Genomic DNA, 27654 nt, shown 5'->3' on the forward strand with positions numbered 1-27654 from the left:
TACAGCTGCTACACTGATCCTTCATAGTGTGATCCAGGACAGGTAAAACATTTCTGCTTGTCAGTGCTGCATGCTTGCTTGCTTGTGGGCATTCCCTGTAATAGGCTTTCATTTCTACCCTTACTACAGGATATGAAGCTTCCTAGAAAACTTGTAATGGACACAGGAAATACCAGATGTCATTGTAAAAGCAAGATAAAGGTCTGCCTGCTTTCATTATAATCCATGTGATTCCTTTTTTTATTTCCAGCCATCCGCTGTATGGGCGAAAAGGAAATGATCCCGAAGAGACGACTATTTTTTTGGCTGTGCCGTACTACGTAGAAGCATTTTGGAAGTAGTTGTTGAGTGTCCGTGTCTTTATTATCCCTTTCACCCCACCCATCCTGCTAAGTCAACTGGGCAATGTGACAAGCATATCTGCAAGCTGCTGCAGGTGGAATGACTGGAGACGTCACACTTCTTATTCACCTGTTGGACAAGTTGCAGAGAAACTTACTAGACGGGTTTGCACCACTTGGAAGCGGAGGGAGGAAAGGTAAAACAAATAAAAGAGAATTGCAGTGAAGGTAGAAAAGTGAAAAGTTCCTCCACTCCCCACAATGTGAGTAGTACGATCCTTACTATGTCGCAAAGTTGAAATTGCTGGAGGAGAGCCGGTCAGCACTAAACCAGGTATGAGTGCCGTGGGGCCTTCAAGGTTTTACTACACTTTATACTGCTATGGGTGACGCTAGTGGAATTGGAAACATGTCCTCCCAGTACTCTACGAATGGAAACATGGATGAAACCACGTATGAGGATTTATGTATAGACGATGACGGCGATGCTTTTGTCAACAATACAACTGAACATGGCCTCCCACAAAATTTGAGCCAGTGGCCTAACACTTATCCAGTTGTCTGGCCGCTTTCACCCTCTGAGGATTGTGAAAATGAAGTGTTGCCTAGTGAGAATTCCAGTGACCGAGGCAGTGCAGATAGTGGCAATCCTCAGGAGGCACGGAGTCGCACTTCATCCTTGGTGAACGGATTGCTGACAGAACTCTACGACACGTACCGTGGTGGACTTGGAACGGGTCGTTGGCAATATCAGGATAGTGTGGACAGCTCGACGGAAGCATCTGGATCAGATGCCTTTCTGAGCAGAAGTAACCCTGAATGTGGATTCCTGCAGGAGTTGTCAGAACTACAGGGCCGCAGGCATCAAATCCAGTTCCTCAGGCAGAAAGGTGAGTGTGCTGCTTATTAAAGATGGTACTGTATCCTCTTCTAACCATATGCTTCAGAGGACTTCATGAATTTTTAGGAAGCCCTCAGAAGTTGATCTCTCTTGATTTTAAAATCAAGATAGATCAACTAAACTTGTTTTTGTAGGTTTAAATAATTTTAATATGAAATCATGTAGGTTTTTAATAAGTTATAATAAAAGCTTTAGAGGCCTAAGGAGAAGGCACACCGTAATGGCTAGTGTATCACTGCTCTTTAGTTGTCACTTTCTCAGGAACATTGCAGTCTGTTTTTCATATTGTACATAATGGGGGAGATTTACTAAAACTGGTGCATGCAGAATCTGGTGCAGCTGTGCACACTAACCAATCAGCTTTTTGATTTTTCTTTTTTTTGGTAAAGCTTAAGGCCCCTTTCACACAGGCGGACCGTTCAGATCCGCCTGTTCGTTTTTTTGGCGGATCTGAACGGTCCCCCCCCCCCCATGCACTCCTATGGGGCATCGGATGGCAGCGGAGACATGTCCGCTGACATCCGATCCGTCAAATGTGGGCGGATGGAAACCCTATTTTCCATCCGTCCAGCGGATCGGATGAGAACGGACCGACGGTCCGTTCCCATCCGATTTCCCCCATAGAGATGCATGGGGAACTGATAGCTGTGTCTCCGCACACAGCATGGGAGACACATCTGTCATCCTGCTGCTCAGTGGGGGATTGGCGGCTCGATCCCCCGCTGAGAAAAACTGAGTCCCTCCGACGGACGGATAGTGTGAAAGGGGCCTAAACGAACAAGCAGAAGTTAGAAGCTCATTGGCTACCATGCACAGCTGAACCAGAGTCTGCATCACCAGTTTTAGCAAACCCCCCCCCACCCAAATCTGTCTAAGGCCCCTTTTACATTATCCGTCAGACGGACTCTGTTTATCTCAGCGAAGGATCGATCCGCCGATCCCCCGCTGAGCAGGAGGATTACAGCTGTTCTCCGTGTACGGAGACACAGCTGTCAGTTCCCCATACACCTCTATGAGGAAATTGGATGGGAACGGATGGTCCGTTCTCATCCGATCCGCTGGACGGATGGAAAATAGGGTTTCCATCCGTCCAGATTTGACAGATCGGATCGGATCAGATGTCAGCGGACATGTCTCCGCTGACATCCGATGCCCTATAGGGATGCATGGGGGGACCGTTCAGATCCGGCAAAAAAACGGACAGGCGGATCTGAACAGTCCGCCTGTGTGAAAGAGCCCTAACTGATGATCATAAGGGCCAAAGTCAGTAATGCTGGCCTTGCACGATACGAAAAATCATTCAAGCAAATTTTCCAATAACGAACACTCAGCCCTAAGAGCAAACGATTTTGCTTTTTTGTAATGACCGAATTTTGATCAATAATTTGTTCAATGGATCAGTTTTATGTTCGTTTTGTCACGTATGCTTAGTGCAAAGAGTTTGGGCGAGAAACACATTAACTTTTCAATTTATTGGATTTTCTAACTTGTTCCTTCAAAAAAATCAATAAATAAATATATATAGTTCTTAAAAGATAAAACTGATTTTCTATTTGTGTCCGTTAACTGGATGAAAAACGAACGAACGGTCCGAATGACAGAATTTCAAACTATTTTTCGGCTAGTGTATGGCCAGCATTAGTCTTTAGCTCATCATGTCTGCCTAGGCCCATGAACATGAGTGTCCAGCATATTTCCCTGCCTGGGAGCCACAGGTACTGCGTACAGTTGCCCCATGACCAGGCATGGCTATATGCCGAATCTTGCACAAAATGGCACATGCATACCTAAAACCCCAACCGCAAGTATCGGCATTAACCATATTCAGCCATTCATGTCTACAGGGAAGGTGTATACAGCACCAGTGGCTTCTGGGAAATATTCTTGAATGTTACATTGTATAGCCCCAGGCGGCTGTGTGCATGAGCCCTTAGAGTGCATCTAAAGCCAAAACCCCTGACTGGTGTTTTAACCATCCCCCTACTCTATCCCAAAACTGAAAAATCCCTTCCCTTCCTCTCCCATGGACACAGTAGGAAGTGAGAGGACAGTTCTAGGGACAGTGGTCACCAGGACACATAGAAGGTCCCCCTCCCTAACATACACAGCAAGAAGAACCTGATAGAGGTTCTAATCCGTGCTCTCTCATATAAACAGTATATACGCATGTGTGTTCATAAACCATTTTAATCACTCAGCTAAGTTCTTGGAAAATTTCAGAGAAGTAGAGGATCTAACAAAGTAAAGTAATTGGTGCAATTTATTTATTTAATTTTTTACACTGAATATGGCGAGGAGCAACAAACAAAGTACAGTAACCCACAGTGACAAATCGGTAATTATCTATTAGTCTGACTGCCCAAAATTTGAATGGGAAATTGAATTGGTTGCTTTGGGCTATTGCATATCACGGCTCTATATCATGTACACTACTGCTTTGGAAAGCATGTTGCCTTAAGAAATGGTTGTCATGCTTTATGAATGTGCCAGAGCTGCTTTATAATTTAGTGCAACTTGTGACCCAATTGGGGCTGTCCAGCCATGCTCCTCCAGAGCCACGTCCAAACCAAAGGTTTTTTACCACAGAGACAGTCTTTTTCCATCATGTAATTGCTATTTTCTATTGATAACACACAATCTATAACCGTGGGAGGAAATGCTCTCAACTCTGTCAGATCTATTTATAATCTGTTCACATGGCAGCAGTCTGCTTTATATAGGAATCAGTAGCGGTAAAATTTGCATTTTGCTGCACTTTGCTGCTATGCACCGTCACACCATGGTACAGTGCCATTTGTTTTGAAAGGCACCCTAAAACACATCGCTCACCCAACGGTCGTTTTAGCTCTCCACCATCCATCTTTGCTTTGTTGTGCATCAAAAAAAGGAAAAGGTGCACGTGCATTAATAGGTCTGTTGTGCTGTGCTGGCCATTCATTCAAATAAAATGGGGTACCTTACTGGAATGCATTAAGTATGTGTGCAGTAATGCACAACAAAGGTTTAAATCCAGCCTTAAAGTGGAGTTCCACCCTGAAAATGTTCCCCCCCCCCCTTTGCTTTAATTTACCTGAAAAAGAATTGGATAACTTTACTTTTTTTTTTTTTTTTCGTTTCACTTCCCTTCTTTTTAATGAAACTATACTTGCCTTCCTTCCTTTTCCTCCCTCTGCGGCCGTGGCCCGCGCCGTCACTTCCTCGTATTGACTCCTGGGAGATGAGCATCATCGATCGGAGTCAATGCGCCTGCACCGGCCCTGCCCGTCACTTCCGGTGCAGGCGCGTCATTCCCTGCTGAACAGCTTCTGGGCATGCCCAGAATCTGTGCAGGGATGACGCGCCTACACTGGAAGTGACGAGCAGGGCATTCTGGGACTCCGATGTCACTGAAGAGGACATTCCGGCTTCAGCTGCCCACACCTGAGATGGCAGCGCTGGACAAGATATTTTCAAGGTAAGTATTTCTTCTAAAAGGTAAGTGAAACCCGGGACAGTTCAGAGGCTATCGTTGCTGAAATGCTCTAGCCCTGACTGTCCCGGGGGTATTTTTATCTAAAAAAAAATTTGCTAGGGTGGAACTCCGCTTTAAAGTGTGTTTGTCATGAAAGTGTAGGAACTGCCATTGCTGACCTCCTGGAGATGCTAGACCAGGGTTCCGTGGAACCAAAGGGTTCCTCCTTAGGTTACTAGGGGTTCCTTCATAAATGGGCAAATTCTGCCTCTCAGATAAGTTCCCAATGACACCATTGTTCCTTTTAGCTATCTGTAAGAGGGTAATTGTTCCCAATGATGACAAGAGTAAGGAGCATTCTTCCCACTGACGTCACACTAATGTGTCATGATTTGTAGATTTTTAATTTTTAGCAGGGGTTCCCTGAGACCCGAAACTTATTTCAAGGGTTCCTCTGTGTTGAAAAGGTTGAGAGCGACTGTGCTAGATACATAGATGTGTTTAATTTCAGTACTTCATAGTAGACCCAAAACATGCTGAGTGCCAGAACTTTTTATCTCTATACCTGTTCCAGGTCAGCAACTTGGGCAGCAGTGAAGCCAAAGCATCAACATAACAGCCAAATAAAATCAATAGAGAGATCAATAAGTTTTTTTTTTTTTAACAAATTATTTATTTATAAGAAGCAGCCTCCAACAAATCAAGACTTTGAAATGGAAGAGTGCATCGTTTAATACAAAATGCAATAATAAACGGCTGACAAGCATGTTGAGAATACCAAGTAAATATCGGGGCTAGGTGCAGGTATTCTGAGAAGTCTCAAACGTCAACTTAGGATAGCCCTATACAATAAAAGGAAGCGGAAATATAATCAGCAGGAATAGAACCTGAGGAGGGGAGGTAAATAAAGCATCACCAATTAAAAGTGGTGGGATTGTTACTGCACAGATAAATGTGAAGGAGGAGAGCTGTAATGGGCCAAGGAAGCAAAGAAAAATGAGAGTGGAGATGATGGGGGGGGCAGCATTTGGTGTTCGTGGGTAGAAGACGCGAAGTGCATTCATCAACCAGCAGAGCCCATGTCAAAGGGAGCTTTGCCCTCCTCCGAATAGACAAACATTCCAAGCTTTGTAGTGCACCTCTCGTGTATGTTGTGCAGAACAATATATTAATATTTTTCCTTTATCTTTCATGATAGTTTCCTTTTAAAAGGTAAGTTAATCTCTTAATGAGAAATAAAAAGGTGAACTAGCTCCAAATATCCTCGCAAATCCTCCGGACCCAACTCTACATGGCGGCCATAATGCCCCGTGCTGCCAATTGTGGGGGGTCCATATGCTGTACACAGCCCTGAAATGAGTATCCATTATGCTCTCAATTGCAAGCATTCATTAAACTGGGCCACACTGACCAACAAGAAACTTTCTTCTAGTAAACTTTACAGCCGGGCTTTTTTTTTTTTTTTTCTCAAAGAATAGCTGCAGGTTCTCTCTGCTTTCAACTCACCTCTTAACTCCGCCCCTACTGACCACCAAGCATCGTCCCTTGGTTGTACCGCCCCTTGTAGAGATTAAAGGATAAAGTATCATTCTTTTGATGCAAGTAATTGGTATGGAATTTGTTATTAACAGCAAATGCAGTAAAATATATCCCCTGCAGCCAGTAACCTCCCCCGAAACAATAGACCACCTGCAACAATAGATCTCCCAGCAGCCAGCATCAATAGACCCTCCAGCAGCCGAGGACAATATACCCCTCCCTTAACAGTAGATCGCTCTCAGCAACAATTGATCCCCCAGTAACATTGAATCCCATCAGCAACAGTGGACCTCCCCTGCAACAATAGACCATCCCCTGCAACAAACCTAGCAACAATAGAGACATGACCCCCAGCAACAGTAGACCCGATTAGCAGCAATAGATCCTTCAGCAGCCGGCGACAATAGACCCCCCCTCCCTTAACAGTAGATTGCTCTCGGCAACATCATACCCCACCAGCAACAGTAGACCTCCCCTGCAACAACAGATACCCCCCACCCCCCACCCCCCCAGCAGCCAGCATCAATAGACCCTCCAACACCCCCTTGCCCTTACTTGCATTCAGTGGTGGAGGTACTGGAACTGCGTTCCCACTGAAAAAAAAGCCCTGCTTTACAGGAAGAAGAAACCTTGGTTGCACTTATTTTTGGTCATTATGCACTGACCATTGACCGCTCGCCATTGAGAGCATTATGAAAGAATACTCACTCTTGGGTTGTGTATTGCAGTGTACGGACCCCTACACTAGCAGCACACGATGACATGGCTACTATGTGCACTGGGGTCTGGAGATGTTCGTTCCTATTTCATTTTCATTTTTTGTGAAAAGGTGAACTTACCCTTAAAGAAACACTTTTTGGCTCTATAATGACTTTGACTTTATGCTCTACTGTGAGTGTAATTTAAAGCTGAGCTGTGCAAAAAAGGTAACTTCACATTTGAAATAATTGTGTGATCCGTTTTACTTGCAAAAGAATTTGTTTGGCCAATTGTATGGACTGGGCATCCCTACCAGACACTATGGAAAGATGGGGTACCTTACTTTACTTGCAGTTTACATATACAGCTTGATCAACTACCCACCCCTAGTATAAGGAATGGACTAAGAGAAAGCATAACCTTACTGTTCATTTTACTTATTCATATCCTATATTAAACATTAGATTGGCAGCACTATGCAATGCAATAGAATCTGATTTGTGGAGCTCTCCCTTTTACCCAGCCAGATCATTTTTATTTCAGATCCTTCTAATGGCTCTGGATGAATGTCACAATCTCCCCTCCACCATTCATAGAACAACTTAGAACAACTTTGTAAAAAAAAATGCAAGAAGTTTTCTCAGTGAATGAGGTGCTGACTGAGCGATCCTTTGTGATTGGTGTACTCCAAATTGTGGACTCTGTTTCTGTAAAGACAGATTTCCTTTAAAGGGAAATTCCTTCCTAACACTAGCTATTCTTAAAAATATCCCCTCTCTTCTGCTATTTATCCTGCCTACCCTATGTAAAAAGGATGTGTACACTTACCTTTTTACAGTTCTTTCCAGTCCGGTCAGGTGATCCTGCAGCTCCGTCTACCCCGTGTCAGTGAGCATCAGCTGCAGGGGAGAGGAGGGAGCGCCAACAATGGCTAGGCTATGAGTAACATTACATTTCCGCAATTTCTAGCTGTTGACGAGCATTTCTGGACACATATGAGCTGCGGGATCACGTGACCAGAGCATACTGAAAAAGGTACAGTAGTAAAACCCTTGTGTTTTTTTTTTTTTTTTGTTTTTTTTTTTTTTTTTTTAGAAGACTTAGTGTTAGGCAGGAATTCCAATTTAACTGGAGTATGGTTTGCTGGAAGGTTCAGGACTTTACTGGCATAGTGTATGGATCAAAAAATCCTTTGGTAGGTCAAATAGTCCCCAGGTGTGTGCACTTGAGCAGTCCCCAGGTGTGTGCACTTCAAAAAGGAATACCTGTGTTGGGTACTATTAGTGGTGCCGCATCCCAATATAATCTCAAGAAAAAGAATTCCCCTATTGGTGGGACTTTTGAGGCACTCACAAATTACAACGGTTTCAAAAAATTGACAATATTTTATTGGAAAAAACAAAACAACAATATAATATAAAAGGCAAGTAGGATAAAATACATCACATGTGCAATTGGAAATAACCACACCAATTCAGGGAGAAGACTCAAATCCCGACTAGTTTCGGAGTTTAAACATTACTCCTTCTTCAGGGGGGAGAGTAAACCCTGGATAGTGGTCTGTAGACAATTTGATCAGACAAAAATTAGTCAGATGAAGAGAATAATACAGTCAAGTGTACATTGCATCAGTTTATACCAAACATTTGAAATAGAAAGAAGACATAACTTACATTCTATGCTGTGATGAATGGCACTATATACCTGCCAGAATATATTTAAAATCAGGTGCTGCGTATGCTCTGCCGAACTTATGCTCTGGTCATGTTCAAAAGATGGTTAAGGTGCCAGGACCCCGTACATGTATCATGTACAGGTGTGTGCACTTGAGCAGTCCCCCGGTGTGTGCACTTGAGCAGTCCCCCGGTGTGTGCACTTGAGCAGTCCCCTGGTGTGTGCACTTCAGCAGTCTCCAGGTGTGTGCACTTGAGCAGTCCCCCAGGTGTGTGCCCTTGAGCAGTCCCCCAGGTGTGTGCCCTTGAGCAGTCCCCAGGTGTGTGCACTTGAGCAGTCCCCCAGGTTTGTGCACTTGAGCAGTCCCCCAGGTTTGTGCCCTTGAGCAGTCCCCAGGTTTGTGCCCTTGAGCAGTCCCCCAGGTGTGTGCCCTTGAGCAGTCTCCAGGTGTGTGCCCTTGAGCAGTCTCCAGGTGTGTGCCCTTGAGCAGTCTCCAGGTGTGTGCCCTTGAGCAGTCTCCAGGTGTGTGTGCCCTTGAGCAGTCTCCAGGTGTGTGTGCCCTTGAGCAGTCTCCAGGTGTGTGTGCCCTTGAGCAGTCTCCAGGTGTGTGTGCCCTTGAGCAGTCTCCAGGTGTGTGTGCCCTTGAGCAGTCTCCAGGTGTGTGTGCCCTTGAGCAGTCTCCAGGTGTGTGTGCCCTTGAGCAGTCTCCAGGTGTGTGTGCCCTTGAGCAGTCTCCAGGTGTGTGTGCCCTTGAGCAGTCCCCAGGTGTGTGCCCTTGAGCAGTCCCCAGGTGTGTGCACTTCGAGCACTTTACGTCTGAGCTATAAGCTGTTGAAAGCTGAACTCCAGGCATAAAGATGTTAATTCAAATGTAGGAGGACCAGGCTTGAGAAACACTGCTTTAATGGCATCCCAGTCTTGGTCCGTAGGGTTCAATATGGAGTTGGCCCACCCTTTGAAGCTATTACCGCTTCAACCCTTCTGGGAAGGCTGTCCACAAGGTTTAGGAGTGTGTCTACGGGAATGTTTGACCATTCTTCCAGAAGTGCATTTGTGAGGTCAGGCGCTGATGTTGGATGAGAAGTCCTGGCTTGCAGTCTGCACTTTTATTCATCCCAAAGGTGCACTATGGGGTTGAGATCAGGACTCTGTGCAGGCCAGTCAAGTTCCTCTACCCCAAACTTGCTCATCCATGTCTTTATGGACCTTGCTTTGTGCACATGTTGGAACAGGAAGGGGCCATCCCAACCTTTTTCCACAAAGTTGGGAGCATGAAATTGTCCAAAATGTCTTGGTATGATGATGCCTTAAGAGTTCCCTTCACTGGAAATGAGGGTCCAAGCCCAACCCCTGAAAAACAACCCCACACTATAATCCTCCCTCCACCAAATGATTTGGACCAGATGATTGCACCAAATGAGTTGCATCATTCATACAAGCAGAAAAAAAACTATTCTCCTCTAAGCACCATAGTAATCAATGATCTCGCACACACAGCTGTATCTACGTGCCAAAATGTGTGTCCTGTATAGCTGCGCAAAAAAATGTATTACACAGCTGCATCCAGGGCTGCACAGAATTGTAGGTAATGCATGTACTTCTGTATTTGTGCAGGATCTTCCAGCAAGAACCTGCATTCCATGCAGAAAAATACGCATGAAGCGATGTGAATGAAGCTTTTAATAAGGCGAGCAAAGTGCAAAGAAATGTAATCCAGCAGTGATCTGGCTACAGTATACAGTGCTTGCTATAGGGTACTGCACGTTGCATACTGTCATTGCACATGTGCTGTTATTTTATAGGAATTCTCCCACTTTGAAATGCAATAATTCTTTCATACTGTATATTGCTTATAGTGATCCAGAGACAGTACAGACTACAGAACTGCGGTGGTTTTATAGCTCTAGTTCACATTCTAATGCTGACGCTGTCACCCAATAGGAGGATGGAAAGTCATCTCTTGGAATAATTCAGGGATTGCTATTGGCCTGTACTGCGAGGCGTGCCTGGATTGTATTCAGAAAGATCTGTAGTCAAGTGCCCAAGGAAATGTACCGTGCAGATAGGAGACACCTTTAATTACTGCAGCACTTTCCTCTCTCCTACCTGTTGTTTTATAGCAGCGCGGCAGAATTTAATTAAGGAAGAGACTGTAAAATAATTACACGCTTTATTTTTTAACTACTTCAAGTCATGAAGGCACCAGTACTTCATAAGTGGGATTTATAAACACTATATGAAATACTGTATGATACTGACTGTTTATGAGCATGGTGCAAGAAAGTAAGTCTATCAGCTGGCTGCAGGGCCGCTGATGGGGGGGGGGACCACCAGTCCTCCTCCTTTAGAGGGCCGTGCAGAGACCTTTATACTATGAGCACCTGCTCCTCCAAAAGGGGCACATGGAACCGGGCTTTAAAGGTGGATGCAGGTGGTGGTCAGCGGCAGCGGACATGATGCAAGTAGTGGTCTGGTCAGCGGCTGCGGACACGATGCAGGTGGTGGTCTGGTCAGCAGCTGCGGACACGATGCAGGTGGTGGTCTGGTCAGCAGCTGCGGACACGATGCAGGTGGTGGTCTGGTCAGCAGCTGCGGACACGATGCAGGTGGTGGTCTGGTCAGCAGCTGCGGACACGATGCAGGTGGTGGTCTGGTCAGCAGCTGCGGACACGATGCAGGTGGTGGTCTGGTCAGCGGCTGCGGACACGATGCAGGTGGTGGTCTGGTCAGCGGCTGCGGACACGATGCAGGTGGTGGTCTGGTCAGCAGCTGCGGACACGATGCAGGTGGTGGTCTGGTCAGCAGCTGCGGACACGATGCAGGTGGTGGTCTGGTCAGCGGCTGCGGACACGATGCAGGTGGTGGTCTGGTCAGCGGCTGCGGACATGGTGCAGGGGATGGTCCGAGGCTGTGGAGTGGTCCAGGGTCTGCTCTTACCTGCTGATGTGACAACGAGGCCCCCGTCTCACTTTCAAAAATTACGCTATTATGTCATTGCGCATGCGCCTGCTCTGCCGAGCATGTACGAGCTTTCCCGAGCCTGGCAAACTTCGGGAATGGCGTATGCGCAGTTGCTCTGTCGGCCCGCAGCCATACTGTTTATGGGCACCACTGCGGAAATTTTGCCTTGACAAAAGGGCACCTTGGGCATAATGGGGCAGGTGCTCAAGCAATCAAAGTCGCCCCCCCCCCCTCCCGCTGCACGTGCCTGCCCGGCACACAGGAGGGCCCCGAACGCATGGGGGATCGGTGCGGTCAGGCGGAGGGGCAATTACAGAATTACAGAAGGAAGCCCTGTGTGGCTCTCTGCAGCAGCTGAAAGCCAGTTTCTCCCCCCTCCTGCCAGCTTTCAGCTGCTGCGGGGAGAGACAGACCCAGGGCATCTTTCCTGTATTTGCTTCTCCGACACCAATCCCCCCCCCTCCCTGTTCTGCCTGCTTGATTCCCCCACCCCCCTCCCTGTGTGCCTCCCCCCCCCCCCCTTTCACTGTGCCACCCATGCCTGCAGTGCTGCAGGCTGCCCTGTTCTTCAAAAAAATAACAGATAATTATTAAACCTTAAAATAAAATGTAGTACCCTCCTAGGTAGGTGCTAGGAAAAACCATAAGGGAGGCCCTGTCTGCTTATCAGGGGGGCCTAATTGTTCAGCTCAGGTGTCATGTGTTTCCAGGTGTGACTGTTTGAGATTGGGGAGTATCCCCACTGTATCCAATGAGGGCTCTCATTGGACAGTGGAGGAAACCTGGCCCATAGCACACCAGGACTTGTATCTATCCCAGAGGGCAGAATCTGCCACAGTGCATCCTGGGATGGGATAGAAGTCTGAGGGGAGCACATGACAGGGTGTCTTTGGCGGGGAGCAGAGTCCCAGGAGGAGGGTGACGGCTGTCTCTCCTCCAGCGTCAGGAAAGGTGTCCTTGGCAGTCGGCCTAGAGGACAGAGTTTGAGCTGAGCTGCAGAGAGGGATCCAGTGTGCTGTGGACTGAGTGGAGCTGCTGGAGCAGATGTTTCCAGGAAAGCAGAGTCGTGAGTACTGTAAACTGCCCAGGGGTCTGCCTAGGATAGGGGACCACTCCAGAAGGTCAGAGAGATCTGGGAGCCAGCTAACCAGGAGGAAGCTTATAAAGGGGGTGCCAGAGTCTAAGCCCTGAAGAGAAGTGTGTGTATGTGTGTGTAAAAAGAGGGTGCCAGTGCAGGCCCTGAAGTGTTAAGCGTTGCAGCAGATGTACAAGTAGCTACCTCAAAGGAAAGTGTTAAGGGAGCTTCTACAAGGACTTTGTGCCACAGGAAAGTGACAGGAGTCAGTTCAGTGCTAACAGACTGCAAGTCAGCGTTCATTAGCGCCAACCGGCATTGACTGGCATTCAGTCAGCCTCAAGTCAGCGTCAGCAGGCCTTTTTTCAGTTGTTCCCCTAATATTGTGCATAGTTGAGCCAGAAGAGTATCCCACTTATCCCTTCTCCCATCCAAGTTCTCAATAAACCAAAAAACCCAAAGATACTGGACCGATTCTTCTCTCAGTGCTCACACTTAGAGAATATGCCTAATTGTGCTACTGTTGCTAGCGGTAACCCTGGCAGACCCATATCCAGCAAAACGGCTGGGAATCCTGCTACAAAAACAAAATTAATGTTTTAAAAAATTGTAATATAAAATGATTGTAAACAAGCTATATATTTCAAGATATATATATATATATATATATATATATATATATATATATATATATATATATATATATATATATATATATATATATATATATATATATATATATATAATTTTTTTTTTTTATGTAAAAAAAACAATTATAGGGCTAATTCACACAGGTTCTTTGTTATATTTTTGTCCACTAATTATGATTTTAGTGTATTTTTAATGAAAATATTGTCTTGATCAATTCGGGGGGGGGGGGGGGTGGATAGGCCAGTCCTGCTAGGTAGGCTGTATGGGGCCCTGTGATTTCTAACAGGAGCCCTGGCTGGCTGACCCCATGCTGTTAGACTTCGATAGCCAGAACATATCTGGGATAGCAACAGGCATGTGAATGCTTAGGTTTCATGCAAATTGAGATTCTGGAGTTTTTCCTGCGGGCAGAAAGCACAGGTGCACCATCCAGTCCTGCTGCTGGCAGCCTGTAAAACTCTGAGATGCTAAAAGTTGCTGCGGCTGGATGGTGTACAGAGTGGCACTATCGTCTAGGGCAGTATATGCCCAGGGATGAATCCCCGGAATGCAAGAATCCTGTATGGGACAGTAGGCAGGATCCAATAACATCTTAACACTTTACTTAAATAAAATAAAAGGCAGACACCTGTATTATTTGGAGAATATATAGGCCGCGGCCGTTTATTATTGGTTAATTTTTTTAAAAAACTTTCAATAAATAAATATATAATAAACATTTAAACACTCAACAGCCTAGCCACCACAGCTCAGGCCGGATAAATAAAATCAAATTTAAAGCATCAAATTCCACTCATAATAATATAAAATCGTCCCCCTTTGCTATAGCAAGGGTGACACCACCACATAATATAACAGCCGCGACAAGGGGGGGGGGGGGATGGGGAATTCACACTGCTGAATCTTCTGAGGCGAATGAGCCCCTCTGAGGGGAGCTCAACCTTATATAGGGGTCTCAGAGGGCTCTAGAACCTTCTATCCTAAACCTATTCCTATAGGTGCTCTGACCCCCTGCAATGCCACGCCCACTACCTCTATTCCCTCAGGATACCTTGAAAATCCCTCCCTCTTTACCTGAGGAAAAAAGGAGGGAAATATCACCTCATAAACTATTCTACCTATTTCCCCAGCCACTCTCCCATGAGGAAAAGGGGGCTTATTACTGTTTCCCTTTTCCTTTCATTCTTGCCATTTCATCCCTGGGCGCACACTGCTGTAAACATTAGTACCACTCAGTGCACCATGCAGTCGCAGCAGCTTATACCCTCTCAGTTTTACAGGCTGCTGACAGCCGGGCTGGATCATGCCCTTGTGCCTTCTGCTTGCATGTGAATGCCAGAATCTCCCAGTGTGCTTGAGGCCTAAGGATACACATGCCTCTTGCTATCCCAGAGTTCAGCTTTAAATGTTAAGCTCCCCACAACCCAAAAAAAAAAAAAAAAAGTTTTTGCAGGAAAACAATGTATTTATTTTTTCACAGGAGCCTGCAAAGCATTGCACCCGCCATCATTGGATAGTGGGTGCAATGCCAGGTTCCTGCAGATGCTTCATCCAGCTCCTTGCCCGTGGGGTTACGTTTTACTGAGCTGGAGGAATTGTCCACACATTGATAACCACACTTGTAGTCCATTGGAAACTACAAATCCATTTGCTGTGGTGGCAGACAGGACTTGTATTTCATTCATTCACAGATCTCTGTAAATGAATGTTGCTACTGTTTGAACAGACCCCTGCAAAGTCATGCCAATTTTAAAAGTGAAATACAAAAAAACTATCAGCGCAAACCTATTATATGTGATAAAAAAAACTCAACACCAGTTCACTGTGCATAAATCAGGTGTGTGAACTTATAAATCAATAGTGGTGTCCGGCAGCATGCACCAATCGTGTTTCACAAATCACAATAAACTATAAATCATACAAAAATGTGATGCGCCAGAAATATAAAATCAAAAAGTGATGACAATAAATCATATCCAGTTCATAAGGCACATAGCAATGTGTGTGCTTCCAATAAAATGATATAAAGAGTGTCCCGTGTTCAGATGAAGAAAATCCAGTGATGAAAACAACTTGTAATCACCAATATAGTGAATCCCTCCACCAGGTGAATCAGCCTCTCACCTTTCTGAAGGACCCAAACGGGCCAGCAATCACATGTATCATTGATCAGACTTCCAGGAAAGAGCCACACTATATTGCACCTCGAGGGATCCTGGGACATATAGAAAACAGATGAAGAAATCTACTGCTCTCCGCTTACTAATAAGGGTGTGCTTTATTAGAGAAAGGCAGATCAACTCACATTTGTCGGGCACTCAGCTGTGCCTGCTGTATAATCGATGTCAGCGATCTGTTACCAGAGAGAGACTCTGCGTCGGCCACGCACGCTCCGCCCCCCTATACGCGTTACATCGAGCGTAATGCTCCTTTGACTTCCGCGTATAGGGGGGCGGAGCGTGCGTGGCCGACGCAGAGTCTCTCTCTGGTAACAGATCGCTGACATCGATTATACAGCAGGCACAGCTGAGTGCCCGACAAATGTGAGTTGATCTGCCTTTCTCTAATAAAGCACACCCTTATTAGTAAGCGGAGAGCACTAGATTTTGTAAAAAATGGAAAGGAAGGAAAATCGGATGTCAGCGGTGTCATCCGCTGACATCCGCAGTGCCATATACTTACATTATGTCCGCATATCATCCGCAAACGGATAGGATGATATGCGGGCACACGGAGCGGATGACAGAAATGTCATCCGCTCCGTGGAAAAAATAAAAATAAGTCCCGCAGCGGACCTTTCACACGGAGCGGCCGTGTGAAAGGAGCCTGTCTGTCTTTTTGTCACAACAAGATCATGAGTCAGTATTATATTACAGAATATAATAGCCCACAGGTGGGAGTCCATTTGCACTTTGTAATGTGCATGGAGGCATTGGTTAGATTGTTTCATTCAGCCCACAGGCTGGATGAAATAAATGTGTATGTGTGGCCAGCATTACTGGAATCTTGGTGTTTTTTTGTATTTCTTCCAGATCTATGCAGTAATTCAGTGTGAAACGTTACCTCTGTACAGGAGCTCTCACTCCATACTCAGGTCATGTATCCGCCCCCTCCTGTAGGTTTTGTGCAGGCAGCCTGTAGTGGGTGGAGCCTGCTAGGTCCCTCCCACAGCTCTGCTCTCTGCACAGGCTATTAGTGAGAAAGAAAAGGTTGTTGGGCACTTCTGCTGGGAGATGGATCTCCAATGAGGCAGTCTTGGTGGGAGAGCAGCAACCAAACTGATGGATTGACTTCAGGGGTGCACAGATGTGTCGCGCTAACACTGAGGGCAGCTCTTGAAGGCCGAAGCAAGATCCCACTGGTATGCAAGAAAGGAAAAAAGGCGCCGCTGAGTGTAGCTGATGTAACTTTATTTCATAACCAACACATAGGCTTACATGGGGGCTGGTGTGTATCCTCGTGGCTCAGGGATCCCTTCCTGGTCCGCGGTGTTCCCATTCTCTAGCTGATCAGCAGCAGGGAAATGATGCTGCCGGGAGGACCAATCGGAGGGACTGAATCGGACCAAGGCAGCGGTGGAACGCATGCCTCACTGATGAACCGCATGAGCGTGATGGCGTGGAGGGGCGGTAACGCGTTTTGGAGCATGCGCAGAAGTGCTCCTTCCTCAGGCTGATCCGCACATGCTATGGACAGCACAGTGATGATGTCGCTACTAAATTTCCAAGGTAATAACTGGGTTTGCAAAGGCGATTGGTGCACACAGTGGATTTGGATTTGCATATTCTGGCTATCGGGGAAATATATTGAAATTGGTTGTAAAGGCAGATGTTTTTTTTTTACCTTTTCATTCATTCTATGCAGCCCCCCTCCTCTTTATACTTGCCTGACCCCAGTCTTGATCCACCAATGTGCGCAAGAAAACACGCTTCCTCACTTCTCGTTGACTTGGAGATAGCAGCATTGGCTTCTGGGGCCAAGCTGTGCTATACAGTATGCATCTAAGGCAGGCCACAAACTGCAAATTTCTTTCCTGCAACCTGTAGAAATTCACACGATTTCCCCATCAACACAGAAAGTGCTGACAGTTGAATCCCTCTTGGCAAGCAATTTTCTGCTCTCAACAGGGGCGTACGGGGAAGCTGTCCCTGCTGGGAGAAGACGGTGATTATCACTAGCAGCTATAGCACCCGCTAGCGATCATCGTAAGTGAACTCAGTAGACTGGTTGTACCCAATTTGAATAATCAATTAAGTTAGTATATTCAGTCTGCCCAATAACGATTTGAATCGAACCATGTATGACCGACCTTATAGACCCACACAGGGTTGTCTCGAGATCCAGCATATGCGAGTACTGCCATAGCAAGTGGCTTGGGGGGGGGGGGGGAGGAGCCAGCATGCCGGCGGGGGTGACCCAAAAAAAGGAGGATCAGGGCTGCTTTGTGCAAAACCATTGCACAGAGCCGGTAGGCATAACATGTTTGTTATTTTAAAGAATAAAAATTAACGTTTACGATCACTTGAACAAAAACTTTTCCTGCCTGATCTTGGAAGAAATAATCTGATCATAGAAGGTTTTTGGACCTATCCAGTTGATTTGTTTCCCCTTCCATGGAGTTCCCAGGGAATGACAGGTAATATTGCAAACTTATTATCATTTCATATCTATTTAAAGCTGTATTTATTAACTATCAGGTAGCATATACAGTGGCAATGCTCTTCTGTCTGATTATTTTTACATACTAAATGCTGCATCATGTGCTAGAATACCTGGAGTCAGACTTCTTCTCCAACAAACAAGTAGCAGCCTGGGTCTGCAGAAGGCCAACATTTCCCCCTGTACGCTGCTCCAATCTATGCACTGATGTATTACTATAATAAATAAATACAGATTTTAGTTGGGCTTTAAAGCGGAGTGCCACCCAAAAGTCGAACTTCCGCTCATCTGCTTCCCCCCCCCCCCCTCGGTGCCACATTTCAGGGGGGAGGGGGGAACTGGGGGGTACCTGTTTTTGACAGGTACCCTTCCCCACTTCCAAGAGACAATGCCGCGGCACCGTCCCTCGGAAGTTCCATCCCCTTTCTCCTTCTCCCGCTGCCGAGCCAATGTGAATGCACAGCACACTTCAGGCATGCGCAGTAGGGAACGGCTGTGAAGCTGAAATGCTTCATTGCTGGTTTCCCTTAGAGTGAATAGCGGTGGCAGCACCCCCAGCCGATCCAAAAATTGTCTGGGGTGCTGACATTGAGGGCTCCCTGGACAGGTAAGTGTCTATCAGGTCCATCTTACCGAATGGGCACGCTGGGTAGTTCCCTGGGGGCCCCACTTGCCCAGCGACCTAGCCAAGCATTACTCCCAATTCTCTTGTGTATCCCGCCACTGAATTTAGCAGGTGGCAAGTGCCTATCGGCCCTGCGCTGCTGTCAGGCCACTTGGGCCATGGAGGGGGAGCCCACAACTGCAGGAATGCCTATCCGCCTCCACGGGACCAGGTACAGTCGAGTCTGACTCCTGCCTGTGTGTGTGTGTTCACCGGACCCAGCTGCTGAATTTGGAAGTTGTCATTAGCCTGGCACTGATGTACCAATAAATATCGCCTGATCGATAATTTGAATTTTTATTCTCGTGGGTGATTGTGTAGGCAGTGCCCCAGCCCAGTGCACTGCATTAACTGAGGCCCTTAAATGCTCTTAAGATGGCACTGGTGTCTATATATTAAAAGTCAGCAGCTAGAGTATTTGTAGATGCTGACTTTTTACATTTTTTTTCCCACAGCTGGAGCACCGCTTTAAATTAGTATTTTGTAACTGCTGTTCTGTAAGCCAGGTAGAGAAAGAGAAACATTTTCATACCTCTGATCAGTGGGGTTCTGAGAACCATGCATGTGATAGGTCAGATTCTGAGTTTGTGTCTCTGTAGCCATTGTGAGAACTTGCAGATAATTTGTTACAACTGATGTTGATGTTACAACAACTATGATAGTGGGACATCTGCCTATCCTCAAATGGCACTGCAGATATGGCCTGTAATCTGCTTCCAAATTGAGCTGACAGATGGGAGAATGTAACCTATCTATGGAGAAAAGCTTTATTCTGTTCCCTTCAAAGCAATTGGAAATGATCAACTGAAAAGAGTCGCAAAAAATTATTTTTCAGCATGTTAGAAAATCTTTCTTGATAAGAATTCGTTTCAGCTATGTATGCATTGCCGCATAATTTAACCACTTAAGCCCCGGAAGATTTTACCCCCTTCCTGACCAGGTGGTATTTTGTGATTCGGCACTGCGTGACTTTAACGGACAATTGCGCGGTCGTGCGACGCTGTATCTAAATGAATTTGGCGTCCTTTTTTTCCCACAAACAGAGCTTTCTTTTGGTGGTATTTGATCACCTGTGCAATTTTTTTTGACCACGCGCTATAAACAAAAAAAGAGCGTCAATTTTGCAAAAATAGCAATATTTTTCACATTTTTTTATATAAAAATTCCCCCCCAAAAAATGTAAAAATCAAAATTTTTTAACATTTTCGGCCAATTTGTTTTATGCTACCTATGTTTGGTAAAAAAAAAAATTGCAAAAGCGTATTTTGATTGGTTTGCGCAAAAGTTATTGCGTTTACTAACAAAGGGAAAGATTTTTGTCATTTTTGTTGTTTTTTTTTTTTTTTAACGCGTAATGGCGGCGATCTGCGATTTCTTTTTTTTTTTGCGGTACTGCGACATTGCGGCGGACAGATTGGACCGTTGCCTGACATTTTTGACACTTTTGGGGTTACCAGTGACATTTCTACAGTAATAAGTGCTATACATATGCACTGTTACTGTAAAAATACACTGGCAGTGAAGGGGTTAACTTTTTTTGAAAGGGAGGGGCTATGTGTGTCCCTAGGGGCGTGCTTTCTACTGTGATTGGCTGTGGTTTCAGATGTATGAAGAGTGATCAACGGTTCTACATAGTAGAACCGTATGATCATCCTTCATACACAGGGGAGAATGACAGGCAGCTTGTTTACACAAGCCGCCTGACTTTCTCCCTCTCCCCCGCCGATCGCAGAGTGACCGGCGGACATCGGGTCCGCCGGGCACACGCGCGGGGGGGGGGTCCGTGACCACGCGGGAGCGGGAGCGCGCCTGCGGTGGCGCGCGCTCGCTCCCTAGACTCTCACAAGCTAGTGACGTAGCCCTACGTCACTTTGCCTGTGAGGGGCTGACTGCCGACGTAGATCGGCGTTAGGCAGTCGGCAAGTGGTTAAAGTATAACTAAATGCAAAACTTTATTTTTATTTTGGATGGAGTGGAGAGGAATTAGAACCCTTGTCAGTTAGGCCCCTTTCACACGGGCGATCCGATCCGCCTGTCAGTTTTTTAGGCGGACCGCATCGGATGCTCCATGCATCCCTATGGGGCAGCGGATGTCAGCGGGGACATGTCCGCTGCTATCCGATTCCGATCCTGTCCGTGAAATCCAGACAGATGGAAACCCTATTTTCTATCCATCTCTCTGATCGGATGGGATCAAGTGAGAACGGACAGGCGGTCTGTCCTCATCCGATTCCCCCATAGAGGACAGCAGGGATCTGACAGCTCCCTCTCTGCACACAGAGCGGAGACGGAGCTGTCATCCGCCTGCTCAGTCGGCAGATCAATCCCCCGCTGAGCAGAACGGACTCCGTTTCGTGTGAAAGGACCCTTAGGAAGATTCATCCTCTTTGTCCTGTTTATCATTATCATTTGAAAGTGAATGTAAAAGGAAATACAAAATTTTGGCTTGTCCCCAGAAAAGTAATAGAGGGGACATTTTTCAATGGGGACACTAGTTTCTGGTGACCTGGGGGTCCCCAAGGATTCCCCCTAATTTTCAGGGATTTCCTCCCACATCCTGTTTGGTTATGGGACAGGAAGTGAAGGAAAATCTCTGCAATGGGACACAGACAGCGAAAAAAAAAAAAAAAATTGAGTAGTGTTTATAACCCTCCCGCTCCCTTACTATATCCAAAATGGAAAAAAAAAAAGTTTTGCCTATAGTTTTACATTAAAGATACTTAGGACAGTTGCAAACAATGCTCAAAGGTCTATATTATTATTTTCTTCGTCCTTCTTCCTTTTTTTTTTTTTTTTTTTTTTTGGGCATATATGACCAGCCTTTGTCACTTCAGGAGAAATTTTTATACCTACAGACATTTTATTAAGATGACTCCTTTTTTTTTTTTTTTTTTTTTTTTTTTACCTCCTGGAGTTCCCTGAAATTGGACCTAAAGGGGACACCATCTCACAACCCCTGAAAACAGCTTGCAGCATTGTTGCCTAATTTTTAAATTTGTCCATATATTTTGTTTCAATAGTTTTTTGATTCTTCTTCCTTCATTTATTTATTGATATTTATATTTTTTTTAAGAATGATATATACAATATATCCCAGGATACAACACATGTGCAGTTGCACTCAAAAAGTTTGCATACCCTGGTAGAAATCGTTAAATTTTATTTCAAGTATAACTAACGGCAAAACTTTTTTTTTTTTTTTTTTTAATGTTTTGTATAGACTGGAGAGGGATTAGAATGCTTGTCTATTTGTATTGCTTTCTGTGCCCCTGTTAAAGGAGTATTTGTCCTGTTTACTATTATCGCTGAAAGTAGAGAAAATCCTATGTATTGGGTTGTCATAGAAGAGTAAAAAAGGGGAAATATTCCAATGGGGACATTAATTCTGGTGAGCTGGGGTCCCCAAGGATTCCTCTTAATTTCCAAGGATTTACTCTCACTTCCTGTTTAGCTATAAGCCAGGAAGTGAAAGGAAATTGCTGCAATGTGACACAAATGGTGAAATAAATGCTCTATCCAAAATAGAAAAAAAAAAAGTTTTTTGCTTCAGTGTTCGTTTTACTCTAAGGATTGTGATCATGAAGCCGTTTTATTATCACGTAATTGTTTTAGCTCTTTTTTAAATCCTAATAACAGAAATCGCCCAATTAGCCCTTATGAAAAGTTTACTTACCCTGGAATGTTTGACCTTGGTACAGACACCCAGGGTGACACACACGGGTTAAAATGGCGATAAAAAGTTCATTTCCAACATCTGTGGCTTTTTTAATTGCAATTAGTGTCTGTGTATAAATAGTCAGTGAGTTTGTTAGCTCTCACTTGGATGCACTAAGCAAGCTAGATACTGAGCCATGGGGAGCGAAAAAGGCTTGCGTAACAAGGTAATGGAACTTTATAAAGATGGAAACGTTTAGAAAAACGTATCCAAAGCCTTGAATGTGTGAGAGGTAGAAAATTCGGGAATCCCTTGATACCAAGCCAAGGCCAGGTATACCAAGAAAGATTGCAGCCACAACTGCCAGAAGAACTGTTCGGGATACAAAGATAAACCCTCAGGAGAAATGCAGGCTGCTTGGGGTAAAATGGTGTGGTTGTTTCAAGGAGCACAATCTAATGATTCTTGAACAAAAATGAGCTACTTAGTCAAACAGGCAGAAGCCTTTACTGCGCCAATGTCACAGAAAAGCCTGGTTACAATATGCCCAACAACACCTTGACATGCCTCACAGCTTCTGGCACACTGTAATCTGAAGAAATGAGACCAAAAAAGAGCTTTATGATCAGCATACGTGCTATGTTTGGGGAGGGGTCAACAGGGCCTATAGTGACAAGAATGCCATTCCCACTGTGAAGCATGGTGGTGGCTCACTTATGTGGGGAATCTTGTGAAAATTGATGGCAAGATGAATGCAGCATGTTAACAGAACAATACTGGCAGACAATTTGCATTCTTCTGCCTGAAAGCTGGGTATGGAATGCTCTTAGACTTTTCCAGCATTACAATGACCCTAAGCATAAGGCCAAGTTGACACTCCAGTAGTCCCAGCAGCAAAAGGTGAAGGTTCTGGAGTGGCCATCAGTCTCCTGACTTAATATCATTGAGCCACTCTGGGGAGATCTCAAACGTGTGGTTCATGCAAGACGACCATAGACTTTGCATGACATGGATGCATTTTGCCATAACAAATGGGCAGACTTGTATAAAGTACTCAAAATTTCTACTTGAGTAAAAGTACAAGTGCTCGATCAAAAAATTACTTGAGTAGAAGTGGAAGTGCTCGCAGAAAAAGTTACTTAAGTAGAAGTACTAAAGTATTCAACATTTTTTTTACTTAAGTATTGCAAGTAGTTTTTTCAAAAAATTTGCTACTTAAGTACTAAAAGTAAAAAGTACCAGTAGTTTTGAAAAAAAATTTCTACTCAAGTACTGAAAGTAGAAGTTCAAGTACTGTGTTATGTAGTTATTAAAGAAATAAGTCAAAAGTTTGAACATCATATTGTTTTTATTATTTCAAATGATTTATTCAAATGATTAACCTGTGTTTGTTAGTAGTTTCTTGATGCACTTTAAGCGCTGTAGCACCATTTATTTGTTTGTTTCATATTTTCTTTTTATTGGAAAGATTTGGTATAGCAGCTTTTATTATACACAGCCTTTATTTTCGTATGCGCTGATTTACAAATGACATTATACACATTTTTTTGAGCTTTATGAAACCTGCCATCTACTGTTCTGGCAGTGGTAATTTTTTTAAAAGTAACGAGTAACTATGCAGCACAAAAAAAAAATACTTGAGTAGAAGTATCGAAATCATCGAAAAAATGTAGTGAAGTAAAAGTAGAAGTAGGAGAGAAAAATTCTACTCTAGGAAAGTACAGATACCGCATTTCGGTACTTAAGTACAGTACTTAAGTAGTTCTACTTCGTTACTATACATCTCTGCAAATGGGTAGCTATGCCACCTGCAAGAATTCAGGGCCTCATAGACAACTATTACAAAAGACTGCATTGATGCCAAAGGGGGCAATACACAGTATCAAGAACTAAGGGATTGCAGACCTTTGAAAAGGTCGTCTTCTTCTTTCTTCTTTCTTTCTTCTTTTCCTTCTTTCTTCCTGGGAAGGGCTGTATGCTGGGTCAGTCTTCCATTGGTGGGTAGAATTACTCTTTCAGTTAACTGACCTACGACAAGTCTTTCAGTTAAACGCTACCAAACCACCAGACTTGAATCATTTCTGTAAAATTCTCACAAAAAATGAATGTTCCATTCAGCTGATCCTCCAGTGTTGGATTACGCTGGAGACGGCAGCGGCGGGGAGGGGGGGGGGGTGAACTGGTTCTGGCGCCAAATCACCAGTATATAAATAGACAGGGACAGCAATGAATCCTACAGGCTACCCATGACAGGACAGTTTTGCGGTGATGCAGACGAGCAAGGGACTGCAGGAGGATATATAGGTATTGTACTTTGTTGCCGCTGCCATTTAAAGACATGTAGATGTTTATGATAACATCATAGAGTACTGATGGAAATGGTGTACATTTTGTTTTTGTTCAGTCGGATAAATCCATTCCCTATGTCGTGGCCTTTTTGTGACCATCCCGGCACACTTCCTTCCTCCATTTCCCCCCCCCCCCCTTTTTGGGCTAGGTATGCCTGTTTATATGGTGATGGCCTTGGTCTGTTAATATCGTGCTACTGTTTGATACATTGGACAACATAAGTGATAACTAGGGCATCTTTCTCGTTTTCTTTTTCTTTACCAGCACTATCTAAACCGTATATAAGTGGGGGCAGAGCCACTTGTTGTTTCCACCCTCTCTGCTTTGTTTGGGAATCTCTGGATGGTTCCCCCTCTTTTGCTGTGAGTTTCTCTGGTCCACCTAGTCCCCGACGTCTTGGTCCAATTTGAGATCTAACCAGAGTGAGAGGAGTACCTGTGATTTTTTTTTTTTTTTTTTTTTTTTTTTTTTCCAAATTGCAATCTATTTTACAAATGTGAGTCAATTTAAACATTCTTTAATGGAAGTTATTGATGCTGTAACTGCCAATATGTAAGCTTTCATCTCCCTTTTTTCAGTAAACCACCTGCACCCCCCAAAGAAGCCAACAAAGGCAAAACGTGTTGGGATGAGTCTTGCCTTCTCCACATGTCTGGGTTTACTGTTTTACTTATTACAGTTTACTTAGGAGGGGAGAGGTTTCAGGGGTGCCTTTTTGGGTTACAACATTTATGTGCAATATCATTTATTGTTTTTAGGGGAATTGTCAATCCCCACATTTTTGGATTTTTTTTAACTAATAATAATTGTGTATGAATAAATAAAGTGTTTTTCTTTTTATTAATGTCTCTGTATTTATAATTATACTGAAAGGAAGCTCATTAACATTCTTAACCACTTGCCGACCGCTCACTGAGCTGGTACTGCGGCAAAGTGGCTTGTTAGACTCTCCCCTATCTCGGTGGCGCGTGCGCCGCCGGAGGCTAGCTCCCGCTATATTCAGACACAGCAGGAGTCAGGCCAGGGGAGGAGAATCGGTGATCACCGCCGATCTTCCCCGATCGTCGGCGATCAAGTGAGGAAATAAGCCCACTTGTGTAAACAATGTGGGCGGATCTCCTATGTGACAGACAGTGACAGATTACAGGATTCAGCATAGCTGAACCTGCGATCTGTGTCCGTCACACAATCCCCTTCCCCCCCCCCCCCCCCCACACACACAAGTCAGTAAGCATGAGGCATTCATTTAACCCTTTGATCACCAATAAAGTTAACCCCTTCCCTGCCAGTGTCAATATTACCAATATTACAGTAACAGTGCATATTTTTAGCACTGATTACTGTAGTAATGTCACTGGTACCCCCAAGAGTGTCAAAAATGTCAGTTAGGGGTCCGATCTGTCCGCCGCAATGTCGCAGTCCCGCAAAAAAAATAGCAGATCGCCGCCATTACTAGTAAAATAAATAAACAATAAAAATGACAAATCTTTCCCGTAGTTGGTAAACGCGATAACTTTTGCGCAAACCATCAAAATAGGCTTACTGTGATTTTTTTTTTTTTACCAAAAATATGTAGCAGAAAACAAATTGGCTTAAAATGTTAAATTTTAATTTTTTTTTTTTTTTGGGAATGTTAAATATCTGAATGTAAAAAATTGTTTTTTTTTTTTTTTTCCAAAATTGTCGCTTTTTTTTCAAAAATTAAAAATCGCACAGGTGATCAAATACCACCAAAAGAAAGCTCTATTGTGGGGAAAAAAATGACATAAGTTTAATTTGGGTACAGCATTGCACGACCGCGCAATTGTCCGTTAAAGTAACGCAGTGCTGAATTCGCAAAATATAGCCTGGTCAGGAATGGGGTAAAATCTTCTGGTCTTAAAGTGGTTAAAAATACGCTCATTGAGAATGTTTTTGTCAAAGACATGTAGCTAAATACATTTTGTCCTAAATATATGACAAAAATTGAATATATTGGATATTTTTTAACTGTCAAAGTAGAAAATGTCAATTCTTTTCGCAAAATTTTAGTTCTTTTTTTATTAATATCGCAAAAAATGAAAAGCGCAGAGGTGATCAAATACCAACAAAAGGAAACTCCTGTTTGTGGGAAAAAAAGGACGTAAATTTTGTTTGGGTACGGCGTTGCATGACCGCGCAATTGTCAGTTAAAATCGCGCAGTGCAAAGTTGCAAAAAGTGGCCTGGACGTAAAGCAGGAAAATCCTCCGGTGTTAAAGTGGTTAAAGTCCCATTTGTCTATTTTTTTTCTAAAGTACAAAATAACCGTACTTCATTAGAAGTTAACTGCTGCGATTTACTATTTTTAATGCAATATTTTCATTCAAATAAAATACGTGAAGTATTTTATTCCCATGTTGGAAACTCAAGATGATGTTTTTTCCCTTACTGATAAATATACTGTCAAGGTAAAATATTTTCCTGAGCGTCCTGTTCCTGTAACTGACATCATGAGATGTGTTAAAGGACACCATATGTTAACAAAAGCCTTGATTTATCAAAGTGATTATACACCAAAATCTTGTGGGATTTGTTTTCATCATTAAACCCACTTATGCTTCAACGGTCTGCTTACAATTTCTGTATACTGAATACAATTATGCTGCATTTTGCTTTCTCTATTAACATCGTGAGTGAAGAAAATCCACATGAACAGTATGTATCCAAACATTTCACTTCCCTCTTATACTCATTGACAGCAATCAAAATCTTCTTTGACAAACAAAATCAGAAATTTGGGTCTGATTATTGGCCATGGATGGCATACAAATTTTCTGCAGCATATTTTGACAAATGAGGCCCCTGGTTTATTACTCAGATTGCTTGTGAGATTTTTCATAAAGCCGTTTCTTACTATAGCAAGGGGCTAGCATAGTGGTTTATTTTCTTATTTATTTTTATTTTTTTTGAACATTGGATTAGTGCTATTGGTTAAATAGAGTCCTTTTTATATGCAACATTTCATGAATCCATTCCATTATTTATTATATTTACTTATAAGTACATACCTTATAC

General features: G+C 44.1%; 1 protein-coding gene across 2 annotated transcripts in view; it reads left to right on the forward strand.

Moving 5' to 3' along the window:
* The first annotated feature begins 312 nt into the window (after nucleotides 1–312).
* TBC1D30 (TBC1 domain family member 30) overlaps nucleotides 313–27654 on the forward strand; it is a 162302-nt gene continuing 134960 nt past the window's right edge. For both annotated transcript variants that reach the window (XM_082252864.1, XM_082252865.1), the window contains exon 1: nucleotides 313–1231. In XM_082252864.1, coding sequence (XP_082108990.1) covers nucleotides 724–1231 — 508 coding nt within the window. In that variant the 5' untranslated portion in view covers nucleotides 313–723. The remainder of the gene's footprint in view (nucleotides 1232–27654) is intronic.

Source organism: Pelophylax lessonae, assembly GCF_965119305.1.
Source record: "Pelophylax lessonae genome assembly, chromosome: 4".
Classification (NCBI taxonomy): Eukaryota; Metazoa; Chordata; class Amphibia; order Anura; family Ranidae; genus Pelophylax; species Pelophylax lessonae.